At 43.0% G+C, this 21,466-nt stretch overlaps 1 protein-coding gene across 1 annotated transcript in view; it reads right to left on the reverse strand.

The window, feature by feature from the left end:
* LIMA1 (LIM domain and actin binding 1) overlaps positions 1–19,489 on the reverse strand; it is a 38,433-nt gene extending 18,944 nt beyond the window's left edge. Inside the window, exons 1-4 of the mRNA XM_034792026.1 lie at positions 19,384–19,489; positions 8,614–8,751; positions 4,700–4,745; positions 1,851–2,312 (exon numbers count right to left, since the gene is read on the reverse strand). Of these exons, the coding sequence (XP_034647917.1) occupies positions 1,851–2,312; positions 4,700–4,745; positions 8,614–8,732 (627 nt within the window). The 5' untranslated portion in view covers positions 8,733–8,751; positions 19,384–19,489. The remainder of the gene's footprint in view (positions 1–1,850; positions 2,313–4,699; positions 4,746–8,613; positions 8,752–19,383) is intronic.
* Positions 19,490–21,466: the final 1,977 nt, after the last annotated feature.

Here is a 21,466-nt window from a genome sequence, read left to right on the forward strand (position 1 = left end):
TATCCCTATGCTGCATGACTGTATCTGCATGATATCGCCCTCATACCCCCTAAAATTTCCAGGGCCAGAAAACTTACAGAAGTGCTTTTTAGTTGCAACAAAGGCCTTTCCCCTACATTTAAAAAAAATGTAGACATCTGCCTTTATAAGTTCGATTGAGGGAGGGAATGCATGTGCAAAATTAATTTTGAGTGGACAAAAATGGAATTTAAGGGAAGAATCCTTCAAAGTTTCAGGACTTACAGAAATTGACCCCAGCAGTTCTGAATTAGCCAGTTTGCTGTGACCGAATTTCAAATAACTTATCTATGACATACAGTTACCAATTCCAGCTGTTAAAGACGAGTAGTTTGGTCAGCTCAAACACACTTCCTTCCCCCAATGCTCAGATACAGTTACTCAAGTTTAGCTGGAAAACTGGTACTTTCCTGTGGAGTTTTCATGTGCTCTGGAAACTTGTGCCCATGAGAATGAATTCCTGAAAAGAAATCTCCAAAGTCACACCTTGCTACTGCTCCTTGTAATTAGCACCTTAGGGATGGAGTCAACAGCAAAGGCAGCTCTTACAAATTTTAATGAGAACTAAAAACTCAGATTTAAACGGTTAATGTGAGAAACCATTTTGAATGCCTATATTCAGACCAAATATTCAGCCAAACCCAAAGATTCTGTCCCCCAAACCCCTTTTATTTCATATCTAAAGTAAATATCTCCCCTGTCCAAGTTTTTGCTTTGTTTTACTGAATAATCTAATAAAACCATCATGAGTAAAACAAAGGCAGAAATAATAAGAAATTATGAGAAAACTGGAGAATCCACCAGCATTAAGGCCCCAGGACTCTGTTGTAAGTCACTGGCATATGCAACTCATTTTCTAGTTAAGCAATTCTCCCTGGGGACAAAATCTGCAGTCCACATGCAGGATCAAATTTCATGAGCAATTGTAGGAAAATGCAAGCCCTATGCGTTTGCAAGTCAAAACTAGTAAAGGCATGAGCTTGTCTAGCTATTTTCTCTGTGAGAGGATTTTCTTTGATAGGAAACATTTATTCAGATACGCAGATGAGAGGATAGCAAAGAGGAGACGGAGTTTCAGCTCAGTACAATATACAGTGAGCCCTCAGACTTCCCCTGTAGCTTTGGCAGACCTTCCTGTCCCACAGCAGTGGGTATTAAGCTATTCACAAAGGGAGTTTAATAGTTTTGTTAAAACACACACACACACACACACACACACCAAATCATGTTTAAATGACTCACTGCTCAGTGCCCATAGGAGAAATTAAGAAGCAGTCAGCCCCACCTTGCTTTAAAAAAAAAAAAAAAAATTCTCAAATACCAGTCCATTCTGTGTTTTCGATTGGATCCAACCAAAAATGAGAGAAATAATCTATCCATCCCAGATTAACATGTTAAAAGAAGAATTCCCTGCTATTGTGGAACTCCAACAGAGAGTCAGTGACTCGAGGTGAGTGAGGTAATATATTTTATTGGACCAACTTCTGTTGGCGAGAGAGACAAGCTTTGAAGCACCGTGTAAGCTCAAAAACTTGTCTCTCTCAGCAACAGAAGTTGGTCCAATAAAAGTTATTACCTCACCCATCTTGTCTCCCTAATACCCTAGGACCAACACAGTTACAAGATTGCATACATGGAGAGTCAGTGACATCCACAGAGTTTTCAGCTCTTTAGCACCAACCACTTCAAAATACATTTTTCAGCTTCAGTAATGAATAAAACTGCCATTTGTACAGTTAATAGCTCTGAACCACCCCCTGCAGAGAGTTTTCAGATGCCCAGGAGGCAGTTAATTTTTAGCCTCTTAAGGTCTGAAGTTATATAATCCTTACCTTTGTTTGAGTTGCATCGCCCTTCTCAAACATCATCTTTAGTTTGTTTAGTGGGATGTTATATTTCTCTATCTTCCCCGAAGAGTCCGGGTTTTCACTGGCCTCAGGTTTGCCTACTTCTTGTCTGGATTCTCTTACACAATTTTCCATTTTATCACTCTCCAGTGAGTAGATCTTAGACTCCTTGCTGTCAACACTTGGATATTTCAATTGGTCAAAGGCTCCAGAAGGCGATCGGAGTTGAGATTTAGTATAGACCCTTGATGTTTGGTCAGTTTCTGCTTCAGAAGCAGGGTTGGTTTCTACTCCAACACTGGGGCTGGCAACCTTCTGCCTAACCTCAGTACAGTTGCTTTGTAGGGTTTCTGTCCCAGACTCTGTTCCCAATATTGGATTCTCCCACTTCTTCTTTAACACACTCAGAGTCCCCCTTTTAAAATGAGGAGGAAGATTTTCTGTGTTCTAAAAAGAACAAGAAGTTAATGCCAGTCAAACTGCCTGATGAAGCATTAAAGCACTTCTTTTCTGTACAAAAGGAAGTAAAGACTCAGTGCTGATCTTAGCCCGCTGCTCTTTCAGACAGCTGTGAATAGTTACAACTGTGCCACATGGAGAAAGCATCTAAGATAGGGGAGGGGGAGAAGAGAAAAGCTAGAAGCTGAAGCAGGAAGTGATCAAACAGGATGGCCTTATAAGGAAAAAATGGGAATCAAGGTCTAATGAGAGTTAAAGACACAAAAGGCTTGAATCCACACACTAAGGAGATCTAACAGAATCAACACCAGTAGACTTTAGAATTAGAGACTTATGTTAACAATGGGAAAAGCAGGCACATGTGGAGGGGTGCTATGCCAAATGTTGCAATGTTTTCCATCTGCTCTAAGGGAAGCAGGGAGAACAATTAACTATCTATTCCAAGAACTAAAGATTATCTTTCAGAAACCACTATTACTTTGGATTTATGCATTTCTACTTTCAGTTAGTGGCAGCATTTCAGTGACAACAGGCCTCTAAACACAATATTTTACACCACCCAATACAAATTAAACATTACAATTCTTTTTCATCCATTTATAAAATCTGATCATATAGTGGAATATTTAATTCTTCTACTAAAGATAACATTGTGATCACTGAACGACACACACTCATGCACGTAAATTAAATCCTACAAGCATTGCCACACTACTGCCATAAGCCAACAGAACATATTCTGGGTTAGCTGATAGTGACCCACAGTAATACTACCCCTCAGATTCAAGTACCTTCAGACTACTTCTGCTCAACAGTGATTACCCCACGTGCAAACAGAACCCCGCATTTAGCAAATTCACATCTAATACCTGCCAGCGCTGCATTTTTGTGGTCTGCTCCTTATGGATCCTACCATAAGTGAAACTAACTGCAAGTAGAACAGGTCTGCAAGGCTTTAGGGAATTAAACAGGATTAGCAGCTATATTGGGATTTAAGTCTCTCACCCCATTACTCTTCTAGTCACATTCTGAATGCTTCTTTACAAACTAACTAGAATCCACCTAAGCTTCAGGAAAAGATGAGTTTATTTGCTCACTGTATTTAAAGCAAGTACCAAAGTTGTAGGGAAAATGGCACAGTGTATTAAAGAGGTAACACAGGTCCCCCGCGTGAAGGGTTTTCAGAAAAAAAATTAGACACCGAAGTTCCTGCAGCTAACGTCTCCTTGAATCCCAGGTGCACTGCTGGATATGGAGTTCTGGCATGCATCATACCATGAGTCATTCTGTGCTTAGGCTCTGCTTTGCCCTGCCCATACAAGTGATGCAATAGCTTCCAGTAGTGAGCTGGCATTCTTCCCTATTAACGCTGAGCGATTACATCCTGCAAAGCACCCCATAACTTGCTCTTATAAGTAGGTTTAAATATAACTGTTTTAAACAAGAATTATTGACCTACATGATCATCCAAAGACTTACTGAGACCTGACAGAGTATGGGAATGAAGGAGCATTGAACAGGTTCCTGCCTGGTCTTTCTTGCCCTGGCTACAGTGACCCAGAGACAAGACATCCAATGCTTATTAAGTGTGCCATCGAATTGCTCACTTATGACTGAGGAAGCATGCTCAGAGAGGGAATTGCTCATTCCTTCTGGACACCGTAGTTAACCCTGTACATTTTAAATGAAGAATAAGCAGAGATTCTGCTTGTAAATGCAGACTTGCCATCTTAGTGCATTCTCACCCACCGGAGTCCCCTGATCCCAGAGCAGTGGGAGGAAGCGAAACGGTAATAGCAGAGCCAAACAGAATGGCTCTTCTCCCCCAAGGCAAGAAAGTCCAAATGATTTAAAAATCTACTTCAGAGAAGGGTCCCTAAATGGATTCTGCAGTTAGAAAGAAAAATAACAAATTAGAACTATTGGAAGCTGACAGCATCCCTTTAAGCTTCAAAATTTAGATAAGAAATGAGCAAACAAGCATAGAAACCATACAGCTGCCTACAGCTCAGAACACAGAGGTGGTCATTCATGTTTTGTCATTAGAACAGAGGACTCAGAGCCAGATGCATCTTGGCTTCTACTTAGAACTGAACCAATGATTCAGTGTGACGCCTCAGGCAAGTCACTTGACTTCCTTGTGACTCAGTCAACCTAGTGGGGGAAGACAGGCCAAAAGCAAGCCCTTAGTGAAAAAAGGCAAAACACTGCATCTAAGCCAAGTATTCCTGCAAACACAAAGTACAAAAAAGCCACAGAGCATGTATGGGTTGTTTAGCTTCCCTCAAGAGCAGCAGTCTCAGGAAAGGTGTAACATAGCTAGTTACCCTAATTTACATGATGCTTCTCATTCCAGAAGGATCATAAATACTTACATTTCTTTTTTTCTCTGCAGTAGCTTCTTCGGCTGCTTTCTGATACCTTTTGGGAAAGGGGGGGGAAAAATTAACTGGACTACAAAGTTCCAAATCTTTTGGTGGGAGCACATTCACCCTGCAACAAGGATATTACATACTTTCCAGACCTCATGAACAAAAAACTGGAGATCTCGAACACTTATCAGTATGACTGGTTGATTGTCATGGAAAAAGTGGTAAAAGACACAAAAGCGTATGAACAATGTAACAAGGTACAGTGACATGTTCTTTTGAGCAATACAACTCTTACAGACAAAAACGGTATTTAAAACCCATTAACTAGTAAAGCCATTAAAAAAAAACCAGCAGCCATCCCACACTTCATTGCCCTGGACAGATAGAACCAAAGCTAAGAGATCGTGAAAGACCTTGCTCAGTTGGTTGCAAAGACTAAAAGAGAGCCCAAATAAATTTTAAAAAAAGCCACAGGTTTTCCCACCAAAATGTTGTAGCGACAAACAACTTTAATTACTATAAAGTTCTACTTTTCAGAAGCAATGGATGGTAGCTTGTTTCCTACATTTATATTCTGCCGCTGAATTCTCCAGTGTACCATTCAGGAGCCTTACAACTCCAGCTGTCTTGCAGTCACATCCATGCCATCATATTGTTGGACTCAAACACACCACTTAGATCTCTCTTGCCTGCTTGGGGCCTGATGCTGAAAGATGCTTAAAGTAACCTAAGAACAGATTGCATATATGATCTCTTAGGCTTTGCAAATCCTATTATTCTCTAGCCTCTGAACATGTCATATGAGAGTTTTTAAAAGTTAAATCACATATCTCTTTGGAGTTTTAATTTTAAAGCCGAATTGTCAGCAAGTTACAGCCAGTTAGTGACACAGTAGCAGATTTGAAAGGACATTATAAACACAGTTCTTGAAATATCTGCTGGTGCCACCCCCATGACTAAATCTTATCTGGTGGCCTAATCCAGTAGAAGAAACAATCTCTTACCACCCTGCCTATATTTGTACTCTATCACTGAGTTTGGTATCAGGCCATTTGTTTACACTCTGTGCTGGATTTGTGCATCTTGCATGGGAGGTTTCTCCCTCCCTCTCCTCCTTTGTTAGTCTAAGCAGAAAGCATGTGCTGCTCTCCCACCCCATGAGCTGCACAAGCAGCTTCCATTCTGAAGGACAGAAGAAAAACACACAAGCGTCTGCACTTGATGGATGTAGTTACGCTGGTCCAAGCCTTTGACGATCTAGGGCAGTGATTCTCAAACCTTTGCAGTGGTGACCCCTTTCACACAGCAAGCCTGTGCGTGTGACCCACCCTTATAAATTAAAAACACTTTATATATTTAACCCCATTATAAATGTTGGATGCAAAGCAGGGTTTGTGGTGGAGGCTGACAACTTGTGACCCCCCCATGCAATAACTTCGTAACCCCCTGAGGGGTCCCAATCCCCAGTTTGAGAACCCCCAGTCTAGGGTGTACTGTGCTACAAAGCTTCCAAGTTTGTCTTCCCAACTCAGTTCCTCCATGGCAAGGCACAGAACTGAAGTGAGCAACAAATGGGGCGAGTCCCTTGCTGCTCCGCCTCTTCCTGGATAGAGACACAAAGATGCACTGGAGAAAACAGACTGAAGGTGTGCCAGAGGGTAGGGTGGCCCTTTAGGGGAGCTGGCTTAGCCCCACCTCTGACTAATTAGATGCATCCCAGGTGATTGATTGGATGTCAGGCATCACGTGATCATCAGCAGGTCACCTGATCCTCAGATAAAAGGCCAACAAACAGCTCAATTTGGGGCAGAGAGACTGGCAGGGAACAGTTAGGCTGGTGCTCGAAGGTTATTTTATTTGGCTGCTGAAATGAAGTGTGTGCAGAGTAAAAGCCACTGCAAACACTTGATTCTGGGAAAGACCGACAGCCCCAGGTAGCTAACTTCCATGACAATGGAGCATGTGGCAGAAATACATTTGTGTAACCAGGAGCTCAGGCTTGTGCAGAGCCAAGACTTAATTCAAAACCTTAATTGATTTTTCAAAATAAGGAAATGCCTGTAGAAGGAATGTGATCAGTTTATGGAAACATGGGCCAAGATTATCAGCTCTGCTTATTTGAGTGCAACTTCACTGGATTTAAGGGAGCTGCAGCCACTGGTAGCATAGCAGAATTTGGACCTAATCTATCAATAGCCATTCATTGGGGGAGGGGGACAATTATATTCCCCAAATTTAGTGTTTAATTTCTAGGAGAGTAAATTACATCTCTTCTATCTCTCTCTGCTGATTCTTTTGCCCATCACAACCCCTGAACACTAGCAATACCCAAAGAGTATCCATCACTGAAACAAAGTAATGATTTCAGTGTGTCTGGTAACAAGTTTGTGTCTCTGCTGTTCAAAGGAGTACACTACAGTTGTAGCCTACAAGGTAAGACGAGATGGTGAGGTTCTAGCATATTGGATTTAAGTATTAGTTTTGCACCTTTTGAAAGCTTTTGCTCAAATCCCGATTGGCCACTTGCAACAATTAACATGGTGATCTCATCCGAATCTATGAGAAATCTCTCCATTTTTGTACAACTGGACTACCATTGCTTGATAAGCCCAGGACTGGAAATGGCAGGGCAACTGCATGAGTGGAACAGGGTTCATTGGCAGAGTTGTGCATGAGACCCAGGCAAAGAGTGAGGTGCATTGGAAAAAAATATCAGAAGACTGAAGGAAAAGGTAGCCTGGAAAGACATGGATGTTGCAGGCAGGGACTGAGGTATTGTGCCAGTATTGGAAAGGAGTCTGCACACTGCCTGGTTTAAATCTGCACTAACAGCCCCTCCATTTCACTAATAGTCAGTCACAAACTTATAAACAAGTTGAGAAGAGCTAGGCAGTCTGCATGGTATTTGGGGATATAAACATAGTTTTAAAAGCAGCAGATTTAGCTGAAAGAGCTGTAGTAGGATTATGTTTCCTGCTGTGGATTTCAAGATTGGTGAACCACGTGGGAACTGAAGTGTCCTTTCTAAATAGCCCTGCCATTGCTTTCATAAGGGTAGGGAAGCCCTGCTTGGTTAAAGTATAGTGTGGTGAATTACTCCAGTAAATGCCATTTTAAAGGATTATTAAAGTTTAGCAAATTGACCAGGCTCAATTTCAAAATCACAATTAGCGGCAGATGAATCACTGACTACAGCCATAACAAGCATTTTCTTCCTTGCACTCAACACTTCTAAAGAACAAAATAGCATGTTCCAGGAATGGACTAGAGATCAGGTATTTTAAAAAAATAATTCAGAGCAGCCGCCTCTCATGTGAGGCTTCCACACATCCCATTACCAATTACAGAAGCTGATACCAGGCAATATTATTAAAATAGGCTGGGATTTTCAAAGCAGCCTAAGGGAGTTAGGTGCCCAACTTACACTGAAGGTCCCCACCTGTGGTCTGCACATTTCTCAAGTACCAATGACATGCATTTCCAGCAAGCATGCTTAATGTAAGTGTTTGCTTAGTAGGGCTGCCTCCTTCCTTGGTTACACGAAAACATTGTTTGAATGGGAAACCAATGTAAGATTCCACAGTCTACCTTGCTTCTCTGCAAGTGAACACTCCTCTAATAAAGAAAGATTAGACGATGAATCAACCATCAAGGTTGCACCTTCTCTTCCAGCAGGAGGGGGGTGCTAGTGCTCAAAATGGCAGCCAGAAAGGGATATTGTAGTTCTATGGCTAATGCATCAGGATTTGCTAACTGCCTGAACCACATTCAGTGAGTATTTTATTGCACAGAGGATGGGGTTTAACTGAATTTTAAAAAGGTAAGCAGTGCAGACGGGGAACTGCCACCATCAGCTCGCAAGGTGTCAGCTGCTAGGCTACACACCTGTTTTTGAACTAAAGCTTCACAGCACTTACTTGGAGAACCTCTCAAGGAGAGCTGATGACTTATTCTTGTTGACTAGAGAAAGCTCTTTGGCAGTGATTCTCAGAGACTGCGAAGTCCATTGTCTTCTGTTAAATGGAGATGGCTCCATCTTGTGAAAGCAGAAAGATCTATGAAAAACAAAGCAAAGAAATAATCAATATGAAATAGTGATCCAAAAAGGATTTGGACTGAGTGGCTACAAATTGTCAAAAGAACAGGAGTACTTGTGGCACCTTAGAGACTAACAAATTTATTAGAGCATAAGCTTTCGTGGACTACAGCCCACTTCTTCGGATGCAAATTGTCAGTCTTTATTTGGGCATTACAAGCATGTCTCATATCATTGTTGCCAAGTAACAGTCCTGCAGGCTCCTTGGATCAAGTGGATAAAAAACTAAACCAATAGCTCTAGATTAAAAAACATCTTCAAGGAACTTTAATCTATTTTACTGGTAAAAACACTGACCATTGCAACAGAATGGGAAGAGAAGACAAGCTCAGAGTGAAAAGGATGCTAACATGAGACCCTCTGCAATTCAGATCCATAGGCTCCATGGCACAAATAAGCTCCAGGAAGCCCTGTCTGCCCTTTCCCACTCTGGTTTCTAAAACAAACCTTCAGGCATTTATGTAAGAAGGTTAGAGTTATGAAACCTAAGAGGATGTAATTGCTATGCAAACATTGCTCATTTATTGTCATGGTCTTCAGATTTAATGCAGCAGCCGCTTCCTCTGTGAGTTGGAACAAGTCCTCCGCTCATGCACAGGTCTGCAAACTTGATATTACAACAGCTCTCAGTTACCTAAAGGAATGGCTTTAAACATCCAGTTTACAGCAGTACAGAGACAAGGTTTTGAACAGCTCTTCAGCATGGAAGCTGTCAGAAAGCGAAACCAGAATTTATGCACATCTAATTTTTACTTTTTTTTTTTTTTTTTTTTTTTTTTTAAGAACAGTTTTGAGGGCCCCATGATAACTCCACAAATGATTTGGCTCCTAGGGGGCATGTTGCTTGTTCCTCCTTTCTGTGATATTGGGGCGCAGAGTATCAGTTGATCACACCAGAGACACTGCAAGGTGACACTGTTTAAGGCAACATTTCTTCTCACACGTCTGAAGATTGCTCCCATAAGATATGGGAGCATAAATTGACAGAGGGATCCTTATAGTGTTACGGTAAAGAAATACTGCTTAGATTGATATTTTTTCATCAGTTTCATGTATTTAATTTGATCCATTCACAAGTGGAAAAAAAAAGATTTATTTACTAGACCAGGGGTCAGCAACCTTTCAGAAGTGGTGTGCCGACTCTTCATTTATTCACTCTAATTTAAGGTTTCCCGTGCCAGTCATACATTTCAATGTTTTTAGAAAGTCTCTTTCTATAAGAAGTCTATAATATAAAACTAAACTATTGTTGTATGTAAAGTAAATAAGGTTTTTAAAATGTTTAAGAAGCTTCATTTAAAATTAAATTAAAATGCAGAGTCCTCCGGACCCGTGGCCAGGACCCAGGCAGTGTAAGTGCCACTGAAAATCAGCTCGCGTGCCGCCTTCGGCACACGTGCCATAGGTTGCCTACCCCTGTACTAGACGCTGACAAGCCCTCAGAATATAGCGCCACAGATCCACTCTTGGAGTAAAATCACACCTGAAATGGAAGCACTAAGAAAATGTTAGTGTCACCACAACTAAAAGCAGAGAACTAGCACACTTCTCTAGGGACTTTTTTCTAACCCATGCAATAAAGGACCCAGAATAGGGAAAAATGTGCATCAGGATGAGAACCTACTTTATGATACGATGCACTCATGATTACTTCCTGGTTTGAAAGCAGACACTTTGCAAGCACAGCAAATCCAGGCTGCACTACCATTGAATGGATTTCAGATTAATCCTTTCAGGCTATACTCCTGATGCAGTTTGAGCACAGCTCTTAAAAATCTGTAGGTGGACAAGTCAATACATTCTAACTTTTTCCAACTTCAAGTACTGGAGACGGTAACCACTGACCACCAGGAACCATCTATGGATGTGTCTCCACTAAGGACAGGGTTCTTCAGAACAGCCCATTTGAATTTCACTGGCACAATGTTCTGAAAGGTCTACAAGACAGCACATACAGACAAACCAGTGCCTAAACTAGAGTTTGCATATGAAAGCAAAACTTCCTATTAGCCACAACAGTAAAAAACAAAAACAAAAAGCATACTACTGGTTTCTCAAATGGTAGAAGTGGAGGGGGGGAGGCGGGGGGGGGGGGCAAATAAACAAGGAATTACTGTGTAACTTACTACTGTGCCAAACCTCAGAGACTTTATATGTCCAGTTGAAATTTTCAAGGGCCAAGTTTCAAATCCCTGAAAAGGGTCATAAAGGGGCCTATGACTGTAATTTCAGTTCTGGATGGATTTGATATTACTGAGGTCAGTCTCTTGACACTTTCCAAACTATGCACTCTGAAATATCTTTGCATAGTTAGGGTAGACAGTGCATGTGTTCATAAGATGAAAAGTTAGTCAAAGTACTTGCTTATAAAGTCTCGTCTCATGATGCACTGAAAATCCAGTGAAACTAGCCTGTAAGAGCCCTTTCTAGCACAGAAAGGAAGCATGTAGCGAAGCCCACTTGATAGCAAACCACTTAGCAGCAAGATTCTTCCATACACAAATTTTGCACTAAATGTCTACAGACATTAAGGCATTGCTACAGCAAGGCTGCTGTGCTCCAGTGTAAGTGGAGGTTAAAAGGTGCACAAGTTCTAGATAGGTTTCAGAGTAGCAGCCGTGTTAGTCTGTATCCGCAAAAAGAACAGGAGTACTTGTGGCACCTTAGAGCCTAACAAATTTATTTGAGCATAAGCTTTCGTGGGCTACAGCCCACTTCTTCGGATGCATCCCTGGAAAGGATGCATCCGAAGAAGTGGACTGTAGACCACAAAATCTTTTGCTCAAATAAATTTGTTAGGCTCTAAGGTGCCACAAGTACTCCTGTTCTTTTTTTAAGTTCTAGATACATTCCTCCAAATTAACAAGGCCTTGTCTACACCAAGAGATTTTCCTCAATTACAGCCATCACTGAGTAGCTGCTTTTGTGCAAGCTGCAGCATAGGCAGACAAGGCCACTGTTTGCACGGGAATAATGCCGTTTTATGTATGGCTATAACCAAAGAAAATTTTATTGTAGAAGAGTCTCTAGTCACCAGTTAGTCTGTTCCCTTCCTTCCAGTAATGCCAAGTAAACAAGAAACAGTGAATAGGCATAGCTAAGATTTGGGTGTAAGTGTAATCCATGTGCTAATATATCCCTCTCAACTACACAGAAATGCTTGTTAAAGACAGGATCAGTTTCTCCATGCTTTGTACCTTTCACTTTTACATGTAATGCAACATACCTGTGCTTCACAGGATTAAGCCTGCTGTCTAATGTTAGCTGAACATGACTGACATGCTCTAAACAGGGAGCATGTAACAAAGCTGTATTTCACTTTCAGTTAATTCTATTATGTAATTTTGCATTTTCACCCTGGTTTGGGTATACAATTCGGTGGAATAGTGACAAGAGTGGAATTAGTTCATTTTTTAAGCAATTAAGATGTATACAAAAAGACTTTTCTAATTTTTAATTTGTTGAAGGTCAGATCATTTACAGGAAAATCCGGTTACCAAGATGAGGTGGCCAGCTGACACTGACATTAAGATGCTGCACTGTTCTTACAGAAAGAATATGCAAGGGAAGTTTAATGTAAACAGGAACGTTTAAACAACACACCTTGTTTTAAGCACTAACATTATTACTATCAAAGGTAAGCAAACAGAATTTTGACTTCCAGCAGATAACACACACGTTATATTTCAGATACCACTCCTTTACCTACAGTCACATCTGTGTTAAAACAATCATGACTCATTCCAGCAAACATCTCTTCCATAATGGGAGGATCGCTGTTAATTTTTTTCATAACTGAAACAAAGTAGCCTGATTAATCGTGAATGGCTACAGGGTGCGTGTGCACACACACACACACACACACACAGAAAGTTGTCATGAAGATGTTAACAAACCTGTGTTTCCATCTTCTTAACACCTTCCAATATCTTACTTTGTTTAAAGATTCATCATGTTTCTAAAGCATCCATGCTACTTCCTAGCCCCTTCTGGGTAATTCATTCCAGACCACTTCCAGAAAGCAATATTAATTGACTACTATGAGTATTAGTTTACTATCTATTTTGTACAAACATGCTCTGTGCTGCACAATACACACACATTCTCTGCCCCAGAGATTCACAAGCTAAAGGACACAAACAAGGCACCCAGAGACATGCAGAAGTGTAGACAATAAAGGGGTTACTTGCCAACAGCAATGTCTGTACTCCAAATGTATTTGCCTCCACAGTCCCCTGTAGAAGTCATATGTCCAGCTGCATGGTTATGGAACCTTTTTGAGCAGCATTTGCCTGATAGGAAGCATGAGAAATTCCCTCAAGCTACACATTCCATAGGGAGAGTACATAAATAACCTGCCTCATCAGCTCCTTTATATCTGCCTGACGAGTCATGGAACCAACTTCTTCTCTGCTCCATTCAAATCTGGCTGTAAATAATTTACATTGTTAGCATTAAAGATTACAAGTGTTTATTTTAGCTTTTCAATTGTTTTGTTGTATTTTTGATAGCGTAGTTCTGAGTTTCCTTGAGTTTTGTACAACATGGTTGACTAGTCTTATAAAAGAAGAGTCGCAATAGCAAGAACGAGAATTTAAGAAATGTTCCTCTTGGACAATAAACTGTATTCTGCCTCAGACCACAATGAGAAATTCCTCTTGCATGTTGTGGAAAGGCACTCAAGTAAAATCTGTAACAACTGCAAGGCCTTCTTTAAAAGGGCTCCAAAGGACTAACCTATTAGCCTAGTCCAGTAAGAGATTCTCTACAAAATGAGTCTCCCAAGCATGACTAGCTATGCCAATGGGGTTATCACCTTGTGACGGTATCCCATGAAAATCATCAAAACAGATTTTAGGGGTTACAGAACCATGCTCCTGGGATGGAGGTACGGAAAGCACCCCAATTGCTCCCTTTGGATCTGTTGGAGGAGATCTGAAGTTCTCTCTGGAGTATTCTCCTCTTGGATAATGAGCCCTCACTGGCATGGAAACTACAGTTCTAAAATAAGATGGTACCATATATGGTGGGTGCATAGTTCCTGTCAGATCCAAGCTTGATACCATGGACTTCTCTGAACTGAGAAAAGCAGGTTCCCTGCCACGCCACTGCAATGCCACCTCAAGAGGAAACTAGCTCAGACACCGGAACATCTGACTTGAATAGGACTACTCATAGTACATGAAGTTAAGAACATACAAGTCTCTACAAGATTACAGGTTTAGTAAATATTTTAGTTTGTTTTATGTAATGATAGCTAGAACCCTGAAATAGCATTATAACTGTCTAATACACTAATCAATCAAACTAAGATAACTATTAAAAGAGCCTTGCAAAATTAATCTTGAGCTGAGTTAGTGGGGGGGGGGGGGGGGTTAAATGGGTTAGTAAACTAGTATTTTTATCATCATTGTGGAAGGGCGGATGAGAATATTTGGAACCTGGCAAGTCTTCATGACAATTTACCAAAAGGTGGAATAGAAAATGGTGCATCAGCCATAGCTAAACTTCACTATTTGTATCACAGCCACTGTAAATTAAAACTTTACATTTACCATAGTAGAGTAAAACCCATATATATGCTGGAAGAGCTAGAGAAAATATTTATACACAGATTCGATTCCCTATTAGTTAGCTGCCTCAAAGGAGGACCGAGTGGTTTGTTTTTAAAGATATTTATATTGAGGTGTCTGCAAAAAGCAGCATCTGCTGTAACAGCTCATTAGTTAATAGCAAAAGGGACATCAGAGCTGAGCAGGGGGCCAACAAAGTAAAATCAACCGAGCAGAGCAGAGCTATACACTGATCATAGATGATTAGGGTTGGAAGAGACCTCAGGAGGTCATCTAGTCCAACCCCCTGCTCAAAGCAGGGCCAACACCAATTAAATCATCTCATTGATGACCCACTAATCTACCAATTCATTACCCAAAGTCTTTTTTTTTTTTAAACACTCAAAATAAAATATACACCTCTAAAATTTGCACTTCTGTAAGTTTATTTTTCTGATGAAAACCTACATGGTAGCCATGTTGATTCCAGGATATTAGGGAGACAATGTGGGTGAGGTAGTATCTTTTATTGGACCAACTTCTGTTGGAGAGAGCGACAAGCTTTCATGCTTACACAGAGCTCTTCTTTGGGTCAACAGTTATAGGTAGTAGATGCACTTTCAGGTTTAATGTATATTGCTCAGTGTTGTATCTTTCTGCACTCACAGGAAGGTACTAGGATTTTTAGAAGTTTATTTGGTTGTCATCTAAATAGTAACTTATCAGAATTACTACATATTAGGTCAGAGGTGGGCAAACTATGGCCGGATGTGGCCTGCGGGACTGTCCTGCCCGGCCCCCGAGCTCCTTGCCCGGGAGGCTGGCCCCCCCGCCCCTCCCCTGCTATCCTCTCTCCCCCGCAGACTCAGCTTGCTCGCTCCGCCACTGGCACAATGCTCTGGGCAGCGGGGCTGTGAGCTCCTGGGGCAGCACAGCTGCAGAGCCCAGCCTGACCCGGTCTCTGTGCTGCGTGGTGGCGGCAGCGGCATGGCCCGGCTCCAGCTGGGTGACGCAGCTATAGCGCCACAAGCCACCGGTGCTCCAGGCAGCATGGTAAGGGGCCAGGGAGCGGGGGATGGTGGTGGTGGTAGGATAGAGGCCAAGGGAGTTTGGGGTGGTGGTCAGGGGTGTGGGTGTGGATAGGGGTCAGGGTGGTCGGGGGAGGAACAGGGTTGAATGGGGGCAGGGCAGTCAGGAAGGAGGGGGTGGATTGGGCGGCAGGGGTTCTGGGGACAGTTAGGGGACAGGGAGAAGGGGTGGTTGAATGGGGGCAAGGGTCCTGGGAGGGGGTGGGCAGCATCAGGAATGAGAGGAGGGGTTGGATGGGGCAGCAGGAGTCCGGGGGCGGTCAGGGGACAAGGAGCAGGGGTGAGTGGATGGGGGAGGGGTCCTAGAGGAGCCACCAGGGAACGGGGAGGTTGGATGGGGCAGGGTCCTGGGGGAGGCAGACAAGAGGTGGGGGCCAGGCCACAATCCCCTCCCCTAACCGGCCCTCCATACAATTTATGAAACCCGATGCGGCCCTCAGACCAAAAAGTTTGCCTGCCCCTGCATTAGGTCATTGTATGAAGAAAAATTGCTAGGCATGTAACAAACAAGAGATACAAAACACCAGGTCATTTTGCTGAACTTTGGCACCAAAAGAATACAGAAACAAATATCTCCCTGCCAGTTTTCTGATCTACAGAGATTTTGAAGCCATTTTCTCAGAAATAATAGCACCTAAATCCCAAATATTTACTGCTCAAAATGACAACTTTCTGGGAATCGCATTCACAATTCTTATTTTAAACATGATGTAAAAACTTAGATTTAAAACTCGGAGGTAGTACAAGCATTTGCTGTTAAGACCAGACAAGTGATCTAATAAATGTGTGTTAAATCAGCGGGAAAATGTGCAAATATGAGAGGTCATTTAACATACTGAATAATGGATTTATTTTCATACAAAGTGTTCTTTGGTAAAAAGCTCAGACATCTGCATCAACACAAATACCTGATTCTGCCTGGGGCTCAGAGACTCAAGACTCTTTAACTGTCTAGCTACCAAGCTATTGGCTTCAGTGCCAATAGCACACTGAAGTAGCAGTAGCTACCACAACCTCTCATTAAGCTTCTTCACATTTACTAAGGGCAAGTCTACACTACAGCTGGGATCGAGGCTCTAGTGAAGACCCACCAAATCGACAGCAGATCGCTCTCCAGTCAACCCCTGTACTCTACCCCTGATGAGAAGAGTAAGGTAAGTCGATGGGAGAAACTCCCCCCACAGTATAGACCCTGTGGTAACTCGACCTAACATACATCAACTCCAGCTATGTTATTCACGTAGCTGGAGTTGCATAGCCTAAAATTCAAGCTCCTTTAGGAATAGGCTTTGCTTGTACAATTCAAATATTCAGTTCAGAGTTGAACATGTAAAAATTACATTTTTAACCGATACTGTCACCCTAAAAAATAAACCAATTATTATAAATATATCTGTTGTCACATTCTACTGAACCACTGGGGGTACTGCATATCACAAAAAAAAAAAAAAAAAAAAAGAAGACCATCCTCTAAACAAAATTAATATTTAATTTCATTGGTTGAATGCTAGTTTACAAGTTGGTCAAGCTAAAAATACAGAGAGATACACCTGTTGATTCACTGACTTTCTAACAGAAGTTTATTAAAGTAGATACAGTAGGAATTGTAGAAATATTCCTACTGCCCAAGGAAGAACAATGGAGGTACAGGTGCTCCTAAGCTGATAAAGATATCAACTGTGATACTGTTTATAGAAGACAAATTAAGATTCTATACTTATCACCACAACAGCAGAATTCTCGCTACAGAGTTTACTTTCAAAATTCTGTGCATTACCATAACATAGTCGCTTGAACTAAGAGTTACCTCTCACTTGAGAAATTCTGAAAGAATAAGGTTCTTTGGGTTCACTATACAGTCTAATCTTTCAACTAATGGAATAAGATCAAAGTCTGCAGTCAGAATTAGATCTGAAGACACCACAAACATAATATTCCAGAACAGGACAAAATTCTAACTGCACTATTTCCTTGGATTGTGGCAGGTTAATCTGAATGTTTTCTTGTTTTTAATTTTTGAAGATAAGTTTTCAGTTTTCTAACCACTCAATTCAAAATTCAGAACTATTCCTTGACTTCCTACCCCAAACAAATAAGTCCACACTTGAGAAGGACAGATGGCCATGAACAAGTCACTTGAGATAACCACCTTGTAGTTTCTGTGTAAAGTTATCAGATTAGGATGTGACCTACAACCATACACTGTAGCACACGAAGATACTGTGGTCCAGATTCGTACCAAAGCTGGAGAAGGGAGGATAACCCTAAACATTTTTCCTCTTTAATGGTGGCAAGAGGCTTGTAACAGCAAAATAATTATTACTGGGGCTTTTTTCTTAAATTGCATTTCAAAGAGTTCACCTAGTAGTTAGGGCATATACTGAAAGAACGTGAAGACTGTACCATGCCCTTACTAAACATTTGTTAGCAACCTATGTAAAACAGGCTCTCCACAAACATATCAAGATGCCATCAGACACCTTTCATTTCTTTGAAAGATGGGAACAAACAACTTTCATTGTTGAATTTTCAATACTGCATAGCACATAAGAGGAGAAAATAAACAGGTGATCAGACAATTTATATGATGACCTCATTGAGACTGATAGGCATGAACTCACCATTCAATTACCATTACTCTAAGGATAAACCCCCGCCTAAAACAAAAGAAATGTGAACCCACCAAGGAGCTTTTGCTGAGTACTGCTTTGGGTAGGTGGTACATGTATGGGAAGGCAAAACAGACAAACTAGAGAAAGAGAGTGAAAGACAGCTGGAAAGAGCAGTTGAAAGAATGCAGCTGACCCTAGAAGAAACCTGGGGAGAAGTTTTTGGGCTGGGGTACAGGCTGCTTGGGGCTGTGAGTTAAAAAAAAAAAAGTGGTTTCTGCTTCTTGATTCTTTATACATTCTTTGTAAATAAAGAAGAGTACATTAAAGAAATACCTGACTATCACCAATTTCTACACCCAATTAGAACCACCTACTAGACTCCAGAGTTTTTTTAAGCTAGCCACTAAGGCCAAACAAGGTAACAATATGAAGAAGCCATTTCAATTTTGTTTCATTTTGAACGTGGAGGTGGCAAATCTATCCAAGATTTATGCAGTTGTGAGAACTTTATACAGCAAAAGCTGCTAAGGGCATTGATTTACTATAACAGCACAGCTTTAGAGCAGTACAAACTTTTAGTTTTTTAAAACTAGCTAAAGCAAGCAAAAGGTCACATATCCAGTTTTCATTCCACAGAAAATTCCCACTGTGGACATGAATAGCGGCTTCCTCCTCCTAGGGCTCACCGAGTAGATTTCCAGGACTCAGGTGGGGCAGGAAATGAATCCAGGGCATCAGACAGGCATACCGTTTCGATCAAGCCCGTCTCAAGCGCTCCAGGCGCACCCGCGGTTTAAAAGGCATATGTCAGGGCGTGGTCACGCACCCCTGGCAGGTGCACAAGCGGGGTCACGTCTCACATCTGGCGGCCCGGTCAGATCCGCCTGCCCCCGGGGCTCCCGTCCCACGCCCGCAGGAGCGGGCACCTAGGACAGGTGCTTGCGGGAGGGGCCCGAGCCAGCGCTTGCCCCGCCAAGGGAGCCCGCCAGGCAGGCAGGGGAGCGTCGCTGCAGCGCTCAGGGCACCGGGGCAGGGCGGCCCGGCAGGCCCCAGGGATAGGAGCCGGGGCGGGGGCAAGGCCTGGGGCGCCCCAGCCCCACACCGCTCCTCAGGGGCTGCGCGGGGAGCCGGCCTGGGCCAGAACCGCCGAGGGGATCCGGGCTCCGACGGGCCGAACCCGCCCGCCTCGGGATCCGAACCCGCCGCCGGGGGGTGCCTGGGAGGGAACCGGACCGGACCGGCCAGGGACCCGACCCAGGCGCCGCAGCAAGCAGGGGACCGGACCCCTGAGGGGAAACCAGGCGGCTCCGAACCGGCCCCAGCGCCCGCAACGACCCACCTGTGCCGGGCGGCGACCGAGACCAGCACCGCGCACCTGTCGCTGCTGAGGAGACGGCGGCGGCACCTACAACAGCGGAGGGAGCTTCGCCTGGGGAGCTTTGGCCACGCCCCCTCCTGGCGCTAGCCTCCCCCAACCAGAAGCCTTAGCCACGCCCCGTCTCCCTGGCCGGGTCCTCCTGCGCGCATGCGTCCACCTCGCCTGCGCTCTCCCTAGGTGCGCATGCGCATTTTTTCCCCTCGCCCCTCTGTGGCAAAGCTTCTGTGCACATGCGCAGTAATCTCTCCGTGTTCTGTTTCTCTCCCCTTGTAGAGGACTGAGTGTCCCCGAGCTGCGTGCTGCCTGACACACGAGGCCAGACACAGAGCTTTCATAGAGGGTCACCAGGGTTAACAGGAGGGTTTCTGGATTCATGGATTGTGTCCTTAGCCTAGCTCTGCTCACGATAGCCCCAATCCTAGTGCCAAGTGGCCCTGGAATGATCGATGGTTTTGCACCAAAATGCGGAAAGTCAACAGCACTAGGAGGCAGAGGAGGCCCTGCCTGCACTAGGGAATTTTTGTACCAATATAGCTGCCCTCGTGCAAATCCCTCATATAAACAACTGGATTTGGGGAAATTGATACAAAGTTCCCAGTTCTGCCACAGATTCCCTGTGTGATCTTGGGCCAAGGTGGGTGAGGAAATACTTTTTATTGGACCAACTTCTGTTGGTGAGCGAGATAAACTTTTGAGCTACACAGCTCTTTTCCAGTCACACAAGCTCTGCCTCCATTTCCCCACCTGTAAAATGGAGATAATTATATTTCTTTGTCTGTTTTGCCTATTTAGATTGTAAACTCTTCTGCACAGAAACTCTGTGTGTGGGGCAGCATCTAGTACCAAGCAGTTAAGAGTGGGGCTCCACATGCTACCATAAAACAAATAAATAATAATAGTAATCCTATAAGCCATAAGGAATGCTGCTCTAATGCCTGATAGTAGTAACCATGAATAAATATGATCTCCCACCTTTTATTTATTGGTTCATTAGCTTTGAGGAGGTAGCATTCAGAGTGGAAAAAATAACTGCACATCAGAGAAGACTGAGGCTGAGTGATTGTTTAGCCATCTGGATGCTTTTAATTTTCTGCTTGTAAGTAGATAGTTCTCCAGCAGCCAAACAAGATAATCTGCATTCCTCTCCCTATACTAAATACTGAGATGTTGGCAGTTTTGTGTATCTTCATTAGCATGGTATGTGTGTGCTCTCTCTTCAGCCAGCAGAGTGGCTCCTCAAGATGTTTATCTATATAAAAACCTTGGCATAGGTTTCGCTGCCTTTTTGCTCTAGTTCTTCATTCTCTGTCGGTTATAAATGGAAAGGCCCAAATCAATAATAAAAATAAAGTTTAGTCTGCCCTGTTCCAAATCTCCCCAACACAGGCATCCTGCCTGGGAGTCTAAGGTGGCCTTCCTCGTGCAGAAATTCTGGGTCCATTGCTGGTTGTCCCAGGTCTATGTGACAATGTGATTCCATCACTCTGTGCTTGTGGCCCTGCTCCAGAACTATCATTCAGCATAGGAGGATTTACAGCTATTAAAACTTGCATCACTTGTCTTCACTGCTTCATGTCTGCATGATCTCCTTAGCAAGGCACACCACCACTTTCTCAGGGCAACAGGCTGCTGCCAAAATGACCCCCCGTGTCTCATGCCCTGTGTCTGCCTCCTAGTTCCAAAATGAGAATTACATTAATGCCAACAGTTAGAACAGGTCATTATTCTGAGTTGTATCTATGCCTTACCACTGGCTGGAAAAGAGGCCATGGACAGAAGTCTAGAGCATGCCAAGCTGGGAGTGGTTCATGTTTCTGGATTGGTGAGCTAAGGACACTTCCACAGAGAGGCCCACGAAGGACAGACAAGTTCTCCCACAATACACTGCAAAATAATGTATAGAGTGACACAGCTTAGTGCATGCTTGGAAGCAGAGAACATGATTGCAGAAGACTGAATGCCTCACACAAGTGTATGCAGCACCAGTGTGGATGCAACAACTCCAGTGTGCTTTGCAGAGGGGTTGCTCACATCAGGACCAGGC

This window comes from Trachemys scripta, chromosome 16 (assembly GCF_013100865.1).
Source record: "Trachemys scripta elegans isolate TJP31775 chromosome 16, CAS_Tse_1.0, whole genome shotgun sequence".
Lineage (NCBI taxonomy): Eukaryota > Metazoa > Chordata > Testudines > Emydidae > Trachemys > Trachemys scripta.